Genomic DNA, 21,091 nt, shown 5'->3' on the forward strand with positions numbered 1-21,091 from the left:
AGCTGCACTCACTATTCTGCCGGTGGAGTCACTGTGTACATACATTACTTATCCTATACTGATCTAGAGTTACATCCTGTATTATACTCCGGAATTGCACTCACTATTCTGCTGTTGGGAGTCACTGTGTACATACATTATGTATCCTGTACTGATCCTGAGTTACATCCTGTATTATACTCCAGAGCTGCACTCACTATTCTGTTAGTGGAGTCACTGTGTACATACATTACTTATCCTGTACTGATCCTGAGTTACATTCTGTATTATACTCCAGAGCTGCACTCACTATTCTGCTGGTGGAGTCACTGTGTACATACATTACTTATCCTGTACTGATCCTCAGTTACATCCTGTATTATACTGCAGAGCTGCACTCACTATTCTGCTGTTGGAGTCACTGTGTATATACATTACTTATCCTGTACTGATCCTGAGTTACATTCTGTATTATACTCCAGAGCTGCACTCACTATTCTGCTGGTGGAGTCACTGTGTACATACATTACTTATCCTGTACTGATCCTCAGTTACATCCTGTATTATACTGCAGAGCTGCACTCACTATTCTGCTGTTGGAGTCACTGTGTATATACATTACTTATCCTGTACTGATCCTGAGTTACATTCTGTATTATACTCCAGAGCTGCACTCACTATTCTGCTGGTGGAGTCACTGCGTACATACTTTACTTATTCTGTATTGATCCTGCAGCACATGCTGTATTTTACTCCAGAGCTGCATTTACAGTCAGCAAAGTGTGAAACAATAAGGACTGGGAGCAGTTGGTTTCCCCTACACCAGATGACGGTATAATACCTATAGTTGTTAGGCAGTGCACTCAGAGAAACTAGACTGTCAGACATGACTCTGCTCCTAAGTACAAGGCCAATCAAGCTTATTCATGCTCACACCAGATCTCTCCCATCTTGGTATTACTAATCAGATAGATAAACTGTAAGTCTATTCATGTACCTGAATCGGCCCTAGTGGACAACAGGAGATGTGTGAGACAAAGCACCGGATACCACAGTCCAGGATGCATAGTGCCGTGTCACACCGATGCACAGTGCAAATGTCCAGGAGAGCAGGGAGAATCCAGTACAGTCTGCAAAAAAAACACATGAAAAAGTTTAGAATTGAGTCCCTTTCTGGTGCTCATTAACACCACAACCATTAGGAACAAGGTCTGCTGACCATCTCCTTTCTAAGATCCTTGGGTTTCCTGCACTGGGGTTGTAGGGCCTGTAGGATCCATGCACCAGTTCTCACAAACCATTAACATTAGGGATTCTGCCAACCTGGTCTTGGTCTCTTTCTCTCTAGTTGCCTTTATATCAACATCTGAACACACCACAAAAGTTTCACTATAAGACTTGTATCCACAAACACGTTATATTATATGCAGAAAGGCACTGAAGAATTCTGTATTACACTGCAAAACACCCATACAATCCTGTATTACACCCAGGGCTGGAACAACGTGATTCAGTGCCCTAGACGAAATACGTAAATTACCCTCACACAAGCCCTGGAATCTAAAAAACACCTGACTCTCTAACAGAAAAGATTTAAACACATCATAACAGAAACAAAATACAGACAGAATAAATATTTAATCTAGTGACTCATTTTATTTTTCTTCTCCATTTGGCCCAGACCATCCTGCTAATTTCTTCCAAATACCTTCCACTCACCCACACCCATAATTATTAGACACCCCAAGCCATTTCAAATCCCATAATGAATATAACCTTTATCTCCTAAATTCAGACTAGAGCATTAAGAAAATAAATAAATATATATATATATATATATAATATAATTGCCGATGCAGCCGTCATTGAAATCAATGGGACCCCAGCTTGCAATTATAAGCGTAACTCCCACTGATTTCAATGAGAGCTGCACCTGAAATTATGAGCGCTGGCCACCATACAGGTGTCTGAGCAGCGCCTTCGGCTCCGACACCGCTATAGCCCAGCACTGACGGCCGGCGTTGCCTGGAAAATCCCTTTAAATGTTGAAAAAAAAGATTATTACCGATATAATTGTGCCTCCACTGACCTGTAGTAAGGTGGCACCTACTCTGCATCCCAATCCTGATTACCCCCAGAATAAATGGACAGCGGTGACCCTCCCTCACTAGGATAGCATTGTTGTCATTCCAGGAGGAGTATTTGGTTGAGGCAGCAGCTGTTGGGCGTTATTTTATATCCTCTTGGTTCAAGGGCAGGAGCCGTCCACAGCACAAAGCAAACATGAGAACACCATGACCCTTCACTGGAGAGAAGAGCATGAGGGCAAAGGTTGCTGCCCGGGCATTGGCAGGATAGCTCACTTTACACATTACCACATACTGATAAATCAATAGTCAGCATTACTGTATAACAAAAAGTTCTGCAAGTTTGTAATCTCCTTTGTGCTTTGCTTTAACAGATCTCTGCTGGCCGCCAGTGAATAGGAACTTTCTAGACGCTGCAACCCCGAACTCGGCCCTAGTCCTGTAGATAAACTGTCTCAGTCTGAAGTCAAGAGGAAGTGAGATTTGTGCTGCAGACATATTTCACTCACTGAGGATTGTCTAGACTCGATACAATGTATCAAACCCAGCAGCTGTGTGAGTAAGACCAGTTGTGTGAACACGTTTTCAGCCTCTAGAGGAAAACATGAATGTTGCCTTTAACTCACAGCAAGCAGAGATCCTATTAAATGATGAAGAATTAAAAAAACTCAAGTAGACATTTGCAGAAGTGCTCTTTATACAACGATCCAGCTTAGTTTTACCGAGAATCTCACTAAATCCCATATTATTAGTATGTAAACAGTATTGTGCAAGAAACTAGAAATACTACTGGAAAAATCCAACTGCTCAATACATCAGACGTGAACGGGAAACTCTTCATCGACACCAAGTATCTAAGATCTATGGGGTCAGTTTATATCCCTGACATCAATATTGTGATAGTCTGTAGACAGATCATTAGGACATAAGGCTGATAAATGCACACTTGATGCTTCCAGCTGTGCCAGTGGCAGCAGAAGGCTCCAATCCTCCACAAGTATTGTTACAAGAATGGCAGCAAAGGCGAGTCAAACGACCCTACCAGGGGTGGATGATGGGGGATGACAATGTATGTCAGCGCTGACCAGCCAATAATACAGACTGATTATGTCCTACTGACAGATTAAAGGAATTTAACAAGTTTACATCCCCCTTCCTGCTGCGGCTCTTTTTTTTTTTTCATTCGTCTCCCCCACTTTGAAAAAAAAAAAACATAACTTTTTTTCATTTTTTCATTGATGCGCCTCATTTTTGTGAGGTGACCTGTAATCTTACTGGTACCATTTTGTGGTAATATGACTTTTTGATTACTTTTTATATAGCTTTTTCATGAAAATAGAGGTCATGGAAAAGAGTGCAAATCTGGCATGGCATATTTTTTCTTTTGGACAGCATTCGCGGCACAGAATTAATAATGTGATAGTTTAATAAATGGGACTTTTACTGCTGCAGCAATACCAATTTTTACATTTCTAATGCAACAATTAGTAAAGGGGTGTAAATGTAAAAAAAAATGTATTCCAATAATGGAAAAATCTTTATTTTAATGACCTTTTTTCGTCCCCTGTTGACCTAGCGATTTTATTGGATCACTTATAGAGTAAAATGCAATTGATTGCAGCATATAAAGGGTAACAGCGGGTATCGGTATTCTCACAGATCCCTGCTATTCAGAGGCGTAACTCGAAGCTTCTGGGCCCCAATGCAAAACCTGTAACAGGGCCCCTAACTATAATGCTTTATTCATAGTATTGTACTCCCTATATGGAGAAGAAAGTCCTTATGGGCCCCCTAAGCCTCCTGGGCCCGGGTGCAACCGCATCCCCTGCATCCCCTATAGTTACGCCAGTGCTGCTATTGCAGCAGTAGGCTAGCTGTCGGTCATAGTTGATTCAAGCCTCAGCCTTCTAAACGGGTGCTATGCACAGGACATATGCTTACATCCTATTGTGGCAAGTATCAGCCGCCCAGGACACAAACTTACGTCATATAGCATTAAGGGGTTAAAGTGACCCTTGGGCCAATACTCTACATCCTTCTTTGCCAACAATGTAGTTCCTCTATGAAGGAAGGTCGTGCTCCTATATGTTTTTGCTACCTAGTAGCAAAAGGGATAGTGCAATCAGAGTTGGGGTCCCTCTCTGAGTTCACGCCTAAATGGGTCAGAGCTGTTTGGCGGCACAAGGGAGATCTCCATAATATTAATGTAGTGGTTTTAATCTTATGGCTGCCTTGTCTATACGGATATTTATTTAAGGCTCAGTTTTTTGTTATTTTTCCATTATATTACAATCTGCAAGGAGAATATTGGATTGGGGGGTCATGTATCCAGGCTGAATCCTTCTTCCCATGTCATCTCAGGCTTGTGAGTATTACCTTTGTAAAGGTAGCGGAGCTGACGGGTTTCCTACAGAGAGAATAAACTGACACATTCCTTAGGCCGGGGGCTCCTTGGTGATTGAAGAAAAGCTTTTATCCTTCAGCCGTCTTCACGCTGTTCTCTTGGCTGAGATTCCAAGACGATTTTAAAGTATCCCACAGGGTCCTCATTGCTTCCCCTGAGAGCGCCCATTCTCTTCAGATGCCAATGTATGAGCAAAAAGACGAGGGCTTTCAAATGTCCATTATAGGCTGAGACCATGTGGCAGCCATAATGCCCCGGGCAGTGGTCTCCAACCTGCGACTCTCCAGCTGCTGCGAAACTGCAACTTCTTGCATGTCCCAACCTACTGCTCACATATAAGGGAGGAAAACTAATGAGACATGAGGCACAAGGTGTCTCCCACCTATTGGTTTGAACAACTAATGGATGTCTATGATGCTTGACAAACAATGAATATGCACTAAAGGAGAGGTCTTCTTGAAAATATATTTTTCCATCCATGCCCCCCACCTGATTGTCATATTCTGGAGGTCTGCTCTGTGTATAGTAGCCATTTCCATGTAGTGCAGACCCCTGTCTGATGCTTATCAGGCACCACCTTGATGGTGAGATTCTTACATCAATCATATGATACATCAGCACAACATTAGCTAGAGGCTGTACCATTTCTGCCTGCTGGGAGGACAGTTTAAAAGGGTTGTCCAACTACTGGACAATCCTTTTTTAATAGGACCTCCTGGGGTAAAATAATAAACAGACAGATATGCCAGGATCCAGCGCTGCAGTCCCAGGGTTTGTTGTGACAGATGATGTTACAGGGACTCACATGACCACTACAGCCAATGAGAGGCTGCAACATAGCATTCTTGAACTTCTGGTATCATGGTGCTCAGGATGTGTATCGATACAAAAAGAGCAGATGGTGACACTTCTGCCTCTTATTGGCTTCACCTGATTTACTTTGACATCATCTGTCACAGGAATTTCTGGACCCACTGCAGGATTCTGGCTTCCGCGTAGGGGTAAGTATACCTCTGTTTATTCTTTTACCCCAGAGGGTCATAGTGAAGAGGCGTTGTCCAGTACCAGGACAACCCCTTTAATGTTCACCTAAATAAGCTACAGACCATAAGTATACAGTTAGGAGGATGAACTGTGATCTCCTCTATTATAACTGTGTGACAGGAGCTGTGTGATCATCATCAGTAACTGTGATACGAGTGCCTATGTCCCCCTCCAGGTGGTTTCTGTGGTAGAGATCATGTAATAGCATTGACTAGAAACTTCACACATAAGCCCAAGTAGATCTGATCTCGTCAGAACTCAGATCACATGACCATGTGAAGAAACGAGGCTGGAAAGGAAAAACTAACCAAGCGCACTTATATATACTGGGGAATCGCTACATACTCGATGAAAAAAAAAAAGTCATCGGAGTAGCCCTTCTAAACAAGAACCCTATTGGTAATGAAAAGTGTTGTCACCCCCCCCCCCCCACCTCTCCATCACAGTGAAAGGGAATTAGGGGATCATTCAACGCTGTAAGGCTATGTACCCATGGGGCGGAAATGCTGGAGATGTTTTACACCAACTTCAGAAGTGGAATTTGATTTCATCCCCTTGTTTGAAGAGGATGAATTCACACTGAAAATCCACAGCATAAATTCACATTCTGCGGATTTACAATCGGCACGTGTGTGTCCACTCTACTATGTATTTCGCGCGCAATTTTTCTGCACCATGCGGATGAGATTATTAAAGTCTTGTCCATGTAGTTTACACAATAAATGCTTCGGATTTTTCATGTAGAAAATCTGCATTATTTCTGCCCTGGGGAAACATACCCTTACCTTATTGCAAAGCATCATGGGTCTTTATTTCAGGTCATGTCCAAGTTTTGTATCATGTAGTGGATTTTCTCTATTGACATTCCGACGTTGCACGCAAGAGAAGGAGATTATGAGAAGGAATTGTGGAATTTTTAAAGCTTGGTGAAATATTTTAACATTCTAGCAGGTTTTATTGGTCACTATTACGGGGCCAGATCAGTATTTGAGCAACACTCAAAGATTTGAGAGTTGTGTTACGGGGTGAGTTTTAGGGGTTAAACAGTTTGATGTGCTTTAATCCCGTTGTGCGTCCATGAAAATCACATCCGCATAACGGATTTATAGCTGCGGAGGGGTAAGTATGTTCCAGTTTATTATTTTATCTCTTTCAGATCCATAGAATGGGGGTTGCGCGGTAACTGGACTACCCCTTTAACCCTTTCCAATCCACTGTCTGACGTCTAAAGACATTATGACTTAAGGCTGTACAGCTCCGATGTTGGAAGACGTCCGTTGGGGTTCTCTTACTGTATATTGCCAGCCTCTCTGCTGTCGGAGCCTATCCAACGTGTCACCTCATGCAGTACTGGCTTTAGCCAGCAGATAGCACTGTTGTATAACGACAGAAAAAGAGTAAGCCCCCTAGGAAAACCAGGATACAAATTGGATTGGAAAGGGTTAACATTCACCTCACCGGTTTCTCTATCAGTAATAATAGTGCCCAATTTCAAATGTGGGGAGAAAGTTGCCGGGGTTATAGTACAACTTAAGAACTTTTTCATACAACTGTATTTGCACATGTCTATCCGCACGGAAAATATACATGTGCACAACACAGAGAATAGAAGCCATTGATTTCAATAGGTTCGCTCCCATGATCATGTTTTGCATGCACAGAAGAAAGTAGGACCTGCTCTATCTTCCTGCTCTATCTTTTTGAGTTTTGTGCAGAAAAGCCCCATAGAAGTCTATGAGAGGTACGCGAATATGCAAGGTAAGCGTGAAACACTGCTCAAAAAAGAACACATCTGGACATCACTAGGCTACTAGCCTTTTAATCCACGGAAAGGGTGTGTCCCGTGCTTGTGAACCAGCCCCGGTGTGCAAAAAGAACACTACAATGTGCGGACATGCATGCAAATGAACCTCTTCCAACCTCGTTGCTGCACAAATATGTTGCACTGTGACGAGAGCTTTTGCGCATACGCTCTGAGCATTTACTCAGAGAATGCAAAAATATTGCAGATGACCCCCAAATTATACAAAATATCACACGGCCCATTTGGTGCAGCACTGGAATATTTCAGCACCAGTTAGGGCTCGATCACTCGGGATTTCCATGCGAAATTCTGTCTTTCTGTTCTGTTTTTGAAGCAGAAAAATAGAATTCAAATGTAATCAAGCGTTTCTGATTGATTTTAATACATTTTCAAAAAAAGAAGAAAAAAAAATCAACGTTTTCAGTTTGATTCCGCTCCCTTTTCGGTTCCAGCGGAATCAGTTTTTCCACAATGTATAAAAACCTATTGTGAGGTTATCCAGCCACTCGTCTCCTGAAATACTCTGTGCTGATGTTGGGACCCTTCTCAATCCACTGTACAACTCTGCTTGTAACCCCCCACAAGTTCGGCGCGCTCCTTCCCTGAAATACTACAGATTGATGGGAAAACTAAAGTGCAAAAATAGCTATTAATGTTACAATGTTATATAATGGAAAAGACCACACAAAGAAAAAAATAAAATTCACATTAAAGTCGGCAAAACAACAAATGTAACTAACAGGAATTTCAATCCCGCTGCACCAGTGTAATGCTGGAGAGGCTGCGCCGCGTACAGGGCTGTGCCGCTTCTCTCCCTCACAGCCCAGATTATAGGAAGCACGGCTGAAAGTTACTTTTCTTCGTCAATTTACCACAAGAAAGGGAGAAAAAAAGCACATAGGGAAAGGAATATTTGCTGTGACTGGATACCGCCAAACATAACATTTGTGTTTAACCCCCACCACCCCCCCAAAAAAAAGCGCCCGCTTACACTACTGTCCAAATGTGTCGAGTAAATGAAGAACAGATGAAGCTGAAGAGGAGGCGCAGACAAGAAGGAAATGTTTGTTTATGAACAGAAAAGAAAAACCGCTACAGAGTGTTCCACCAACAAAGCAGAGCGGCTACCACAGCGTGATCCTCTAGCTAAAGGCCCTTTTACACGGGCTGATAATCAGGAATGAATGTTCGTCTGAACTTTTGTTCACCCGATCACTGCTTCATGTGAAGGTGCAGGCGCTCAGCTCATTCGTTGGGTGATTGCATCCTTTATGCGGCATCAAAAATCATCTGTTGCCAGCAGCACATCGCCCTTTATAAACAGGGATGTGCTGCCGTCTAGAATCCAGTAGTGCCGAATGATCAGCGTAAATTAGGAATGCTATACTCAGAAAAAATATATAATGGCCAGCTCACCGCCATCATATATCATAGCCCATGAAAATAGATCCAAGCCTCCTGAAACGGACAAATGACTCCTCAAAATTTGTATAACCGTTCTCCGGCAATGCAAGAAAAATAGTTGACATTAAAAAATAACTTTTATTACATCCAGATAAAAACAATGTGGAGGAATACAATACAAAAACAAGAGGGAGCGCTCACGCGTTTCGAGCCATCTTATCCTAGAGCCAGAATAAGTTGGCTTGAAACGTGTAAGAGGGTGCTCTTGTTTTTATATTTTATTCCTCTGCATTGTTTTTATATTGATGTAATAAAAGTTATTATTAAAGGTCAACTATTTTTCTTGGAGTGCTGGAGAATGGTTATACAATTTTTGAGTAAATCAAGAGTACAAAACCTGCAGCCTGGGGGCCACATGCAGCCCGTGATACTATTGTGGCCCCCATTTCAGAGAGAAGAATAGAAGGTTGCACTGTGTGGCCATCCCTGGGAACCTCATATATGCGGCTTTCCTGACCCTTGTGGGGCACTCCAGATCGGAGTAGAAGTGTTCATCCAAAATGTTTCAGCAACTCAAACGATAATGGAGTGAGCCATTTGCAAGCATGGTCTCTTCCTTTCTGGAGACATAGCAGGGAGGCCAGAAGTACAACTGGCATATCAGACATTTAAGCCAAATACTTTCAATATTCCGGAATGTCTCAGATGGTAATACCCCTTTAAGTTTTACTTGTGGCCCTTGGGATTGGTTATATCAGACAATGTGGCCCTCAGACCAGAAAAGCTTGTGCATCTCTGATGTGAACCGAGCTGGAGGAACGCTGAGCGACTTGCGAAAAACTTTGATCAACACTTGCTCCTGCAGGAAAATCTGCCAGTGTAAAAGGGCCCCTATAAGATAAATAATCCCAAGTGTCAGTGTGCCCTCGTCCTGGCAGCCCAAGACTGCACAATCTCCAGTATGTCCTCCGGCTCTCACAAACTGTGAGAACTGTTAGGTTTATGATTATCAGCAGTTATTTTGTATAAAACAATTGTCACCCGAGTTTTATTATGCATTTGTAACAAGACGACGTTTTCTAGCTGTAGTCATAGATCTCCAACAGCACTGGAATCCTACACCTCATCTGTTTCTTCTCACTCACTGGCCGGGTTACAGGACAAGGGGATTAATAAAGGGAGATACAGAGAAATTAATAGTCCTTAGATGCTCACATATGCATAACAAGACCTGGACTAGATCATCTGCAGGACAGTCCTGGCTCTGGATCCCCACCTCAATGTCAACATGTTATAGACTAGCTGTGCGGTCTGTCTTTGCATAAGCCATGAATAGTATACACACAACAATATATCTAGATAGTATACAGTATATGTATATAAACTCATCCAAAGAATACCCAATAGTCTTGACTCAAGTGCGCAATACATTGTTGCCCCCTATGTACAAGAATATAACTACTATAATACTGCCCCCTATGTACAGGAATATAACTACTATAAGACTGCCCCCTATGCACAAGAATATAACTACTATAATACTGCTCCTATATACAGGAATATAACTACTATAATACTGCCCCTATGTACAAGAATATAGTTACTATAATACTGCCCCCTATGTACAAGAATATAACTACTATAATACTGCCCCTATGTACAAGAATATAACTACTATAATACTGTTTCCTATGTACAAGAATAAAACTACTATAATACTGCCCCCTATGTACAAGAATATAACTACTATAATACTGCCTCCTATGTACAAGAATATAACTACTATAATACTACCCCTATATACAAGAATATAACTACTATAATACTGCCTCCTATGTACAAGAATATAACTACTATAATACTGCCTCATATGTACAAGAATATAACTACTATAATACCGCCCCCTATGTACAAGAATATAACTACTATAATACTGCCCCTATGTACAATAACTACTATAATACTGCTCCCTATGTACAAGTATATACCTACTATAATACTGCTCTCTATGTACAAGAATATAACTACTATAATACTGCCCCTATGTACAATAATATAACTACTATAATACTGCTCCCTATGTACAAGAATATAAACTACTGTAATATTGCCTCCTATGTACAAGTATATAACTACTATAATACTGCCCCCTATGCACAAGAATATAACTACTATAATACTGCCTCCTATGTACAAGAATATAACTACTATAATACTGCTCCTATGTACAAGACTATAACTACTATAATACTGCTCCTATGTACAAGAATATAAACTACTGTAATATTGCCTCCTATGTACAAGTATATAACTACTATAATACTGCCCCCTATGCACAAGAATATAACTACTATAATAGTGCTCTCTATGTACGAGAATATAACTACTATAATACTGTCCCGTTTGTACAAGAATATAACTACTATAATACTGCCCCTATGTACAAGCATATAACTACTCTAATACTGCTCATATGTCCAAGAATATAACTACTATAATACTGCCCCTATGTAAAAGAATATAACTACTCTAACACTGCTCATATGTACAAGAATATAACTACTATAATACTGCCCCCTATGTAAAGGAATATAAATACTATAATACTCCTCCTATGTACAAGAGTATAACTACTATAATACTGCCCCCTATGTACAGGAATATAACTACTATCATACTGCCCTCTATGTACAAGAATTTAACTACTATCATACTGTCCCATATGTACAAGAAAATAAATACTATAATACTGCCCCCTAAGTACAAGAATATAAATACTATAATACTGCCTCCTATATACAAGAATATAACTACTATAATACTGCCCTCTATGTACAAGAATATAACTACTATAATACTGTCCCTTATGTACAAAAATATAATACTATAATACTGCTCCTATGTACAAGAATATAACTACTATAATACTGGCCCCTATGTACAAGAATATAACTACTATAATACTGTCCCCTATGTACAAGAATATAACTACTATAATACTGTGCCCTAGGTACAAGAATATAACTACTATAATACTGCCCCCTAGGTACAAGAATATAACTACTATAATACTGCTCCTATGTACAAGAATATAACTACTATAATACTGCCTCCTATGTACAAGAATATAACTGCTATAATACTGCCCCCTATGTACAAGAATATAACTACTATGATACTGTGCCCTAGGTACAAGAATATAACTACTATAATACTGCTCCTATGTACAAGAATATAACTACTATAATACTGCCCCCTAGGTACAAGAATATAACTACTATAATACTGCTCCTATGTACAAGAATATAACTACTATAATACTGCCTCCTATGTACAAGACTATAACTGCTATAATACTGCCCCCTATGTACAAGAATATAACTACTATGATACTGTGCCCTAGGTACAAGAATATAACTACTATAATACTGCTCCTATGTACAGGAATATAACTACTATAATACTGCCCCCTATGTACAGGAATATAACTACTATAATACTGCTCAATCACAGACCTCAACAGTCGACCACAGAGGTGTGTGATTGGCTGCAGTAGTCCGTGAAATTCCATTCAGAGACTGGTTCTGCACCCTGTGAACAGAGTTGGTTATGTGAACAGTGATGCAACCTACTTAAATTCAGAAAACCCCTGTAAGGCTGGGTTCACACTGGGCGGATTCCCGTCGGAAATCTCGCGGTTTGGCCGCAGCAAAATCCGCGAGATTTCCGCCAGGCTTGAACCGCGGCGGCTTTGAAGCGGCTTGGCCGCATGCTTTCCCGTTGCGGCCGGCACTCCCATAGAGGAGAACGCGACCGCGACGTAAATAAACAAAACGGAAAGGTAAATAGACATGCTCAATCCTTTGTAACCGCGGCTGCGGCGGCTGCAGCCGCGGTTTCAACCGGATTTACCGCAGCGGATTAGCCGTCCCGTGTGGACAAGATGTCTGAGAAATCTCATCCACATGGCTGGCTAATCCCGAGATTAGCGGACGTGGGCGGATCTCCTGCGGCAAAACCGCGGCAAATCTGCCCGGTGTGAACCCAGCCTTAGGGCTTAAACAGATGAATGTGTTTTGCCGAGATTTTGCATGCAGAAAAATTCTGCCTGCAAAATGCGGAGAATAGAGCCCATTGACTTCAACGGGTTTGATCTCACTTCCTTTTTTTTGCCATCTGGGTCGCAAAAAAACAGGACCTGCTTAATCTTGTGTGTTTGCACACCAAAGAGCTCCATAGAAAACTATGGGAGGTGTGTAAACACGCACATCTGCACTCACCGCATTAGGCTAATTAGCCATTTAAATCAGGGAGGGTGATTCCCCGGCCCATGTGAACGAATGGCGCCAGCACAAATACACTCAGTATTACTACGGTACATGGAAATTTAGCAAGGGGACCATTGCTATATGGGCGCACAAAGGAGACACTTACTATGTGCGGGCACAAAGGGGTACTATTACTATTTGGAGGCAGTATTAGTTTGTGGGACACATAAAGGAGCACAATTACTGTGCGGGGCACAAAGTGGAGCATCCTTACTCTCTGGGCCACTACGGATAGAATATTTGCGTAGAAGGGGAAAGGTGGGAATGTGCTGGAAACGTGAGAAGATAAAGATGTCTGTGTGCTTAATTTCTGCAGAGGCAAGTGGTGGCTGAAAGAAGTTATCATAGTGGTTTGGGTCGAATGCTGAAGAAAAGTGAAAGTCAATGATGGCGGCTTTGAATCACTGGTTCTAGTCTGCAGGCTAGATAGACAGAAAGACCCTAGCAATGCATCAAGGATGCATACATCCAAGCAACAAGCTGGGAGGGCCAAGGACCAAAACTTGCCCTGTGGCCCATTTGACTCTATTTACACCCCTGCAGATGTAAATATACACTTACTTTCCTCCAGCTCTTTACTGCACTGTCTGCAGCTAAGAAGTGGTTCACATGATTAATGGGCTTCACACAGTTGTAATAAGGCAACTTTTTAGGTCTGCAGCTTCAACGTTCAGACATCCCACGGCTCTACTTAGACTAAACCTATTTTTCCTATATATACAGTTTCAAGAAGCTTGTTTTGGAGATACTGAGCAGGCCGCACCGGTCTGTCCCAGCCGGCAGCATGCAGAGTGACAGCTCTATCCCTATACACAAAAAGGAAGACAGCGGTCAGTTTGCATGATGCATGGCAGAGAAGCCAATGCAGCCGAGCTCCACGACTCGGAGCTTAGCTGGGAGTCAAAATTTATGAACCTGGTGACAGAATCCCTAAAGGTGCCCATATACCTCATCCAGATGACAGCCATTTCTCCTGACTCTCCCAACGACACGAACACTCAATTCAGCCAAGGGTTCATGTGTTTTCAATGGGCAAAGGGAGGTAAGCTGCTGCCAGACATCTCTTGTGGTGGCTTATCTCCAGTGGAAGAAAAAGATTGGCCATTCAAATTCAACATGCTTGGTCCTTCTTTCCCCTGACATCATCTGTCGGGGGAAAAAGTCAGGAGGTCCTCCATACATACTTGGTACTCAGCCCAACAAAGCTCAGCAGGTCCAGACAACTTTTCCCTAATGAGTATGGGGGCCTCTAGAGGCTTGGGACCACCAGAAATTTTTATTGTCACCTTTTATTTGCTAGCTGTCAGGGCTAGGTGGGTAAGGGTGATTTCGCAGATAGAGTCCAGGGTTTCTGTCTCTCTGCTGTGTTTTTGAGGAGAAAAACTGAAATAAATCTGAAAAAAAAAACTTTTTTTTCCCTTCATTGAATTCAATGGGGTTTAAAAAAACTTGAAAGCAAAAGGAAAGGCTTCTATTGGATTCCTTTTTGTTAGGTTCCCATTTTTTTGGACAGAGAGCTAATACGCGCTATTTTTCCATCCAAAAAAACGGAAACATGACGGAATCGAAGCAAACGGAAGCCTTTCTGTTTTCATGAAACCCCAATGAAATCAATGGGAAAAAAACCAAATCTGTTTATTTTCAGTTTCTCTCCTCCAAAAAAAGGGCATAGAGACGGAAACCATGAACTGAGCCCTAACGCAGGTGTGAAAGTGGCCCAAATCACTCTTTCTTAGCGGTATTTTTCCTTCACTTAGCTATGTTTTTTTGGATCAGTGGCTTCTTTTTATAGCAGTATACTCTAGATGTGTTTTTTTTTTTCCATTTTTCCATAGGCTTTTTTACAGGACCGGAGAAACACATTAAAAAATGTGTGTAAAAACTGTATGAGTAGAAAAACACTTGGAAGCCTGGAAGAAAAAAGTATGAAATTCATGTTTACAAGCCAAAAAAGCCACAAGAAAAACATATGTGAAAGAAGCCTATTAGTGAAATAATTCAAAACGGTGATGAACCCTTGCAGAACGTGATCTGCCCAACTCTCAACTAGACATTATGGGCTCTGCTGTGCCTGCAGATCCCCATCAAAACTAAAAGAAGGGGACATCATGGTGGGCCAGCCATCCCTATTTATAATGATATAACGACAAAAAAATGTATTATACAGGCATGGTGCTGAATAGTGATGAGCGAACTTTGAAAAGTTCCGTCCAACCGCTTCGCCGCAGAACTTTTGCAAAAAGTTCAGTTTAGTCCGAATTTGTTTGAACTGTACCAAAAGTTCATCAAAACCCCTAAAACAGGTATATAACACTGTCTGAGAGCCACAAAAGCACTGTATAACACTCAGAGAGTGTAATACAGGGCTTTTATGACTCTTAGTGTTATACACCAGTGTTCAAGAATAGTAGAACCCTGTTTCGGGTAGCACTTTGTTTAAAGCTGGGTTTGGGTTCATGCCAAACTGAACTTTTAGCAAAGTTCAATCCAAAACAGGGTTCTTCTGGTTCGGTTCGTTCAACACTAGTGCTGATCTCCAAATACATATTGCCATGCTGTCACTATGTGTCTATTAGGAGACCAGTCTCTTTTTACAAACACATGTATTTGCTTATGTGTATATGGCAGTGTATATGGGCGCTGTGTATTCACTGGTCTCTATATACATACACAGCATCTATATACACTCTGGACTGCTGTGCCAGTAATTAAGACCTCTCCAGCACAAGTACAACTTCTCACAGCCTATACTTATGCAGGGCAGCATACAGCGGTGTAATTTGAGGCTCCTGCGCCCCTCTTAATATACGTAACGGCGTTATTCCAATTATTTGCAATGACCTCACTGTATATGATCTGTATATTAGTAAGGAATCTCACTCAGTATTGTGCAATTATCACAGCTCTGTCCTGCTCAATTATATTACTTCTGTACTCTTATGTGGCACAGGGGTCAATGGGGCCCCTCAAGCACTAGGGCCAGTCTATACATATCACAGTGGAGGCACCTAGGTGTTACATTTTGTCCTTTTTTCTGAGAAGTAATGCCTATTAGTACACAAAGTTTATGAAAACACTGAGCCTCAGAGTAATAACACTTTTTTTTTCTGGCAAGATTGATGGAAATTAACCAACTCTCAAGGGTTAAATGAACAAAAACTCCACAAAAGAGGAAAATGTGAACATCTATGGACTCCCCTATGACTCCATTCACAGCACAGACATAGCTCCCAGGCCCAGAAAGAGCAGCAGGAATGCTGCACAAAACAAATCACCCTTATGTTCCCCCCCTGGGTGTCTGTAGGTGCTTGTTATGAAGTGGATGACTGCAAGAGGTCAAACTAAAAACTAGCCTATATAGCCATAGAAATGACACCAGGCCAGCCCGCACCCCTACCCTGCTGTCGCCCACTGCTAGGAGAGACCTGGAAAGCAGCAGGGTACTGAGCGGAGAGAGCTAGGGTTGCAAATGTGCAAGAGTTCCTTTTTTATTCCTTGCATTTGTCTGCCAGGATCCTGCAGAGATACAGTCTAGACCTGAAAGAGACTCCAAACAATGCATAACTGGCGGAGAGGCTTGGGGGTGATCTCTGCTCCCCCCAGTAGGTGACATGGCAGCGCTGACAAAGAAAAGCTTCAACAAAAATCACACATAACATCTACACAAGAGAAACAGTGGTCTATTGTCCCAACGATACATTGTATCAACTTAATGTAAACAGTCAGCAAATGTTACATTACATCTATTAGGAGGTAGAGCTATAACTGTGGGAGATATGAACTGTGATGGATATAGGGGATGCATTAGCTTTAGATGCAGGCTAGCTGAGCCTGCTGGAGGTTGTAGCCCTATAGCAACATATATAGGATGAAATACTGTATATGGCTGCATTCAGACGAGCGTATTTGAGCTCTGTATTCGGTTCGGCTTTTGTAGACCGTAATATGGAGATCAAGTAAATCTATGTATCTATTCACATGACCGTTTTTCTTAATAGCCGTTTTTTAAAAAAGCAGCACGATTTATTTTTTGCGTATTTGCCTCCGTATTGCTATTCTTTTCTATTACAGATCAGTATTTGCCCAATGGAAAGTTAAATATACGGAGGCAAATACTAATGAAAATACTGATGACATGCGGTTGTAACGTCATCTGGAACACGTCTGGAATACGGATCCATATTAGGGACGTGTTACAATACGCTCGTCTGAAACCGCCCTATGTTTGTTTAGTCTGACGGATCATGCAATAGGAACATATTTTTTTCCATTGACCACCCGATATCTCAAAACCAATGGAGGATGATGAATGGCGCAGATTATACAACCATGTTGACATATTTTTAGTCCTGCGGTATCAATCTAGGCATGCTTCAGAGTAATTGATACATAGAAGGGTACATAGATACTGTACATGCAGCAGCAGGACTTAAAAAGGGCCTGTCCATACTGTCACAAACGTTTCCTGGATCCGAAAAACGTACATGTAAAAGGTGTAAAATGCATACATTTTAAGCTGCATTTAGGTTTTTAAACTGGATTTGTGATTTTTTAATACAATTTGATCTATTTTGATTTGCTTCTGATATGAGAAACGTTTACGTTTTTACTGTAATCTTTATTAAATATGTGGGGAAAAAAACATACATCTCGCATTGACTGCAAAGCAAAAATAGTATACATTTTTATCCCCTTTTTTGTGGGACAGAAAAGCAGAGCAGGCTACATTTTTCGATCGCACAAAAAAATGTATGGCAATGTATGCCTGGCTAAACGTAGTCAAATGTATACATTGTTTGACTGCGTTTAACCCATTATAGCTTATGGGTCTGTGAAACGCTACGTTTTATGCATTTTTTGTGTGTGCTTCACAGGTGACCATATGACAGTGTGGAGGGGCCCTAAACTGTGACTCTTCAGCTGCTGCAATGCTTTGCAGCAGCTGAAGAGTCAGAGATTGCAGAACTGCAACCCCCATCATTCTGTCAGTTTACAGGGAGTTATGGGTCCAGTACATATGGAGAGGCACAGGTTGCAGACCAGATTTTCTGCACAGGTTAGCATCATCATTTGTTGCACTGCCTAATCCCCTTACACAGGTAATGTATATAAGAATCCTAACATAAAAACGATATAAAACTAAAAATAAAACAGAAGTAGAAAAATCTGCAGGAAACAAATTGCTATGAAACATTATTAATAATATAAGGAGTTGCACAGCACATCCCAACCCTCAGTGAATAGATTGTAAGTTCTGCGGTACACTGTAAATGATGGAGAGAAAACCTCTATGGTTGCATTAGTGGGATTAGCTTACCTCTGATATGGGCTCTCTTTGCCCATAGGATCTGAGCTGAATGCTAGAGTACATCCCTTACAGTAAATCCAAACAAGAAGATGTCCTAGATAAAAGTTCACACCGGAGGAAAATGAGATGAAACCCCAAACTAGAAGATCCCCCAGGACTAGTCCCAAACCAGGAGATTCCTCAGGACTAGCCCAAACCAAGTGATCCCTTAAGTCTATCCCAAACTAGGAGAACCCTCAAGCCAAGTCCAGATAAGGGAATCCCTAAGAACAAGTCCAAGCCATAGGTTTCCTTGGTCTAAATCCAAGCCAAGGGCTCCCCCCGAATAAGTCCATACGGGGGAAATCCCTAATGGCAAGTCCAACCCAAGAGTTCAGGTCAAGGCTGAAACTGCACAGGCAAACAGAACAGGAGTTTCTCAGTGAGGTTCACAAGTTGCAAAAAGCAATCCTTCATATAAAGACCCTGTCAGATAGAGGTCTTGGTGCCTAGCCTGCTCCTGGTCTCTGGATCTGGAGCCCCCTCTTCATGCCAGCACAATGGGGCTCAGGTGTGATAGGAGCTACAAGTAAAGAAAACACAGGACTGCCTGCAGCGTCCGCTCTCAACTCTCGGGAGAAGTGACTGGGAAGAAGGTAGAGGAGGAGGAGGAGGAGGGAGCTGGGGGTGGAGGAAGCTCTGAGGGTTGGACTTTGTGTGGGAAAGACCCTCTATCCCTAATACACCTCATAGACCCCTTCAGTGCCGGTAGGGTGCGCGAAGCAAAGTGTTAATAGCCCTGTACCCCTCCCCCACGCACATTCCTTCTAGGTAAAGGGTCGTCCTAGACTGACCTCTCGCTGCCAGAGATGACAGCTGGGGGAGAAATGACATGGGATTCTGTGTCTGCATTCCTGCTACACCCTGCAAAACAGCATGCATCTACCTCCACTGTACCTAAACTAGCCCTAGTATATCAAACTTACCTCTAGTGTATCCCGACCTCACTTTAGTGTATCCCATCTACCTCCACTGCAACTAACCTGAATCTAGCGTAACTTATCTACCTTTAATGTACCTAACCTACTTCTAGTATATCCAAACTTGCCTATAGTGTATCTCATCTACCTCCACTGTACCTAATCTACTATTAGTATATCTAACTTGCCCCTTGTGTATCTCATCTACCTCCACTGTACCTAATCTACTATTAGTATATCTAACTTACCCCTAGTGTATCTCATCTACCTCCACTGTACCCAACCTTCCTCTATTACATCTTACATCTTTAAACCTAACCTACCTCTGGTGTACAATCTACCTCCACTGTGTCTAACTTACCTCTATTGCATCTAATCGACCTCCACCATACCTAACCTACATCTAGTATACTTGACCTACCTCTAGTGCATCAAAGTAACCTACCTCTAGTGTACTTGACCTACCTCTAAAGCATCCCATCTACCTTTACTCTACCTAACCTACCTCTAGTGTACTATATTTCAGTAACCTCCATTGTACTTAACTTGCTTCTAATGTATCAAATGTACCTCCAATGAATCTAACTTGCTTGCAGTGTATCTCATTTACCTCCACTGTAACAAACCTACCTCCAGTATATCTCATCTACCTTCACTGTACCTAGCCTTCCTCTAGAGTATCCCATCTACCTCCACTGTACCTAACCTTCCTCTACTGTATCTTTACTACCACCACTCTAATCTACTTCTACAGCAATGGTCCCAAACCAGTGGCTCTTGAACGACTTGCAACCTCCTGCTATATGGCTCGCCATGGGAGCTCCGAATTATGACCATCAGGGGCGTAACTATAGAGGGTGCAGGGGATGTGGTTGCACCCGGGCCCAGGAGCCTTAGGGGGCCCATAAGGCCTCTCTTCTCCATATAGGGAGCCCAGTACTATGAATAAAGCATTATAGTTGGGGGCCCTGTTACAGGTTTTGCATTGGGGCCCAGAAGCTTCAAGTTATGTCTCTGTGCAGCATGGTTTAGGTGTGGGTACGGGTACAGATACAGATAGAGGGGGGGCCCCGGATCACGTTTTGCATCAGGGCCGCTGAGCCTTTAGTTACGCCCCTGATGACCATATATATTCACTTGCTACAATATGACATCTGCTAACAATATTATAGATATATCCTCTCCCCAGAACAATGATATGTGGGTGGTGTAATACCAGAGTGTCACATTACAAACTCTGGTATTGGACACCAAATAATCTTGTAGATATGACAGCTTCTAATGGCTTAGAAAAAGAGATGAGATTAAAATGTATCAGATCTACAAGATTGTTTTGTTTCTCTTACTGAGAGCAATAACATTTTGTTCTACTGGCTAAGGCCGCCTGCAGACGAGCGGGTCGGATCCGGCAGCGAGAATTCTCGCCGCGCGATCCGACCCGAGCGCCTGCAGGGACGAGCGCGTACTCACCCGCGCCTGGCGGCCCCAGCTCTATCATGTGCCGGCTGCCGCGCAGCCGGCGCATGCGCAGACCGGAGCCGGTGGCCAGGTGAGTGCGTGCCCCGCAGAAAATTAGGACATGCCGCGGTTTGTTTGCCGCGCGAGATTTCGCGCGGCCAAACCGCGGCCGTCTGCATAGGAGTGCGTATTTTAATGCACTCCTATGCAAACTTTCAGCGGCGGAAATCCCATGGGAAATCCCGCGGCGGGATTTCCGCTCGTGTGCAGGCGGCCTAAGGCTGGCTGTCCACGGGTGATAGTTCATAATGTGATC

General features: G+C 42.3%; 1 protein-coding gene across 2 annotated transcripts in view; it reads right to left on the bottom strand.

The window, feature by feature from the left end:
* CDON (cell adhesion associated, oncogene regulated) overlaps positions 1-21,091 on the bottom strand; it is a 107,717-nt gene that overhangs the window by 37,113 nt on the left and 49,513 nt on the right. Inside the window, exons 1-2 of one of the 2 annotated variants that reach the window (XM_066606625.1) lie at positions 18,368-18,976; positions 977-1,109 (exon numbers count right to left, since the gene is read on the bottom strand). In XM_066606625.1, the coding sequence (XP_066462722.1) occupies positions 977-1,046 (70 nt within the window). In that variant the 5' untranslated portion in view covers positions 1,047-1,109; positions 18,368-18,976. Of the gene's footprint in view, positions 1-976; positions 1,110-18,367; positions 18,977-21,091 lie in introns of those variants that run through there. The other variant, XM_066606624.1, reaches the window with a different exon arrangement.

Source organism: Eleutherodactylus coqui, chromosome 6 (genome assembly GCF_035609145.1).
Source record: "Eleutherodactylus coqui strain aEleCoq1 chromosome 6, aEleCoq1.hap1, whole genome shotgun sequence".
Classification (NCBI taxonomy): Eukaryota; Metazoa; Chordata; class Amphibia; order Anura; family Eleutherodactylidae; genus Eleutherodactylus; species Eleutherodactylus coqui.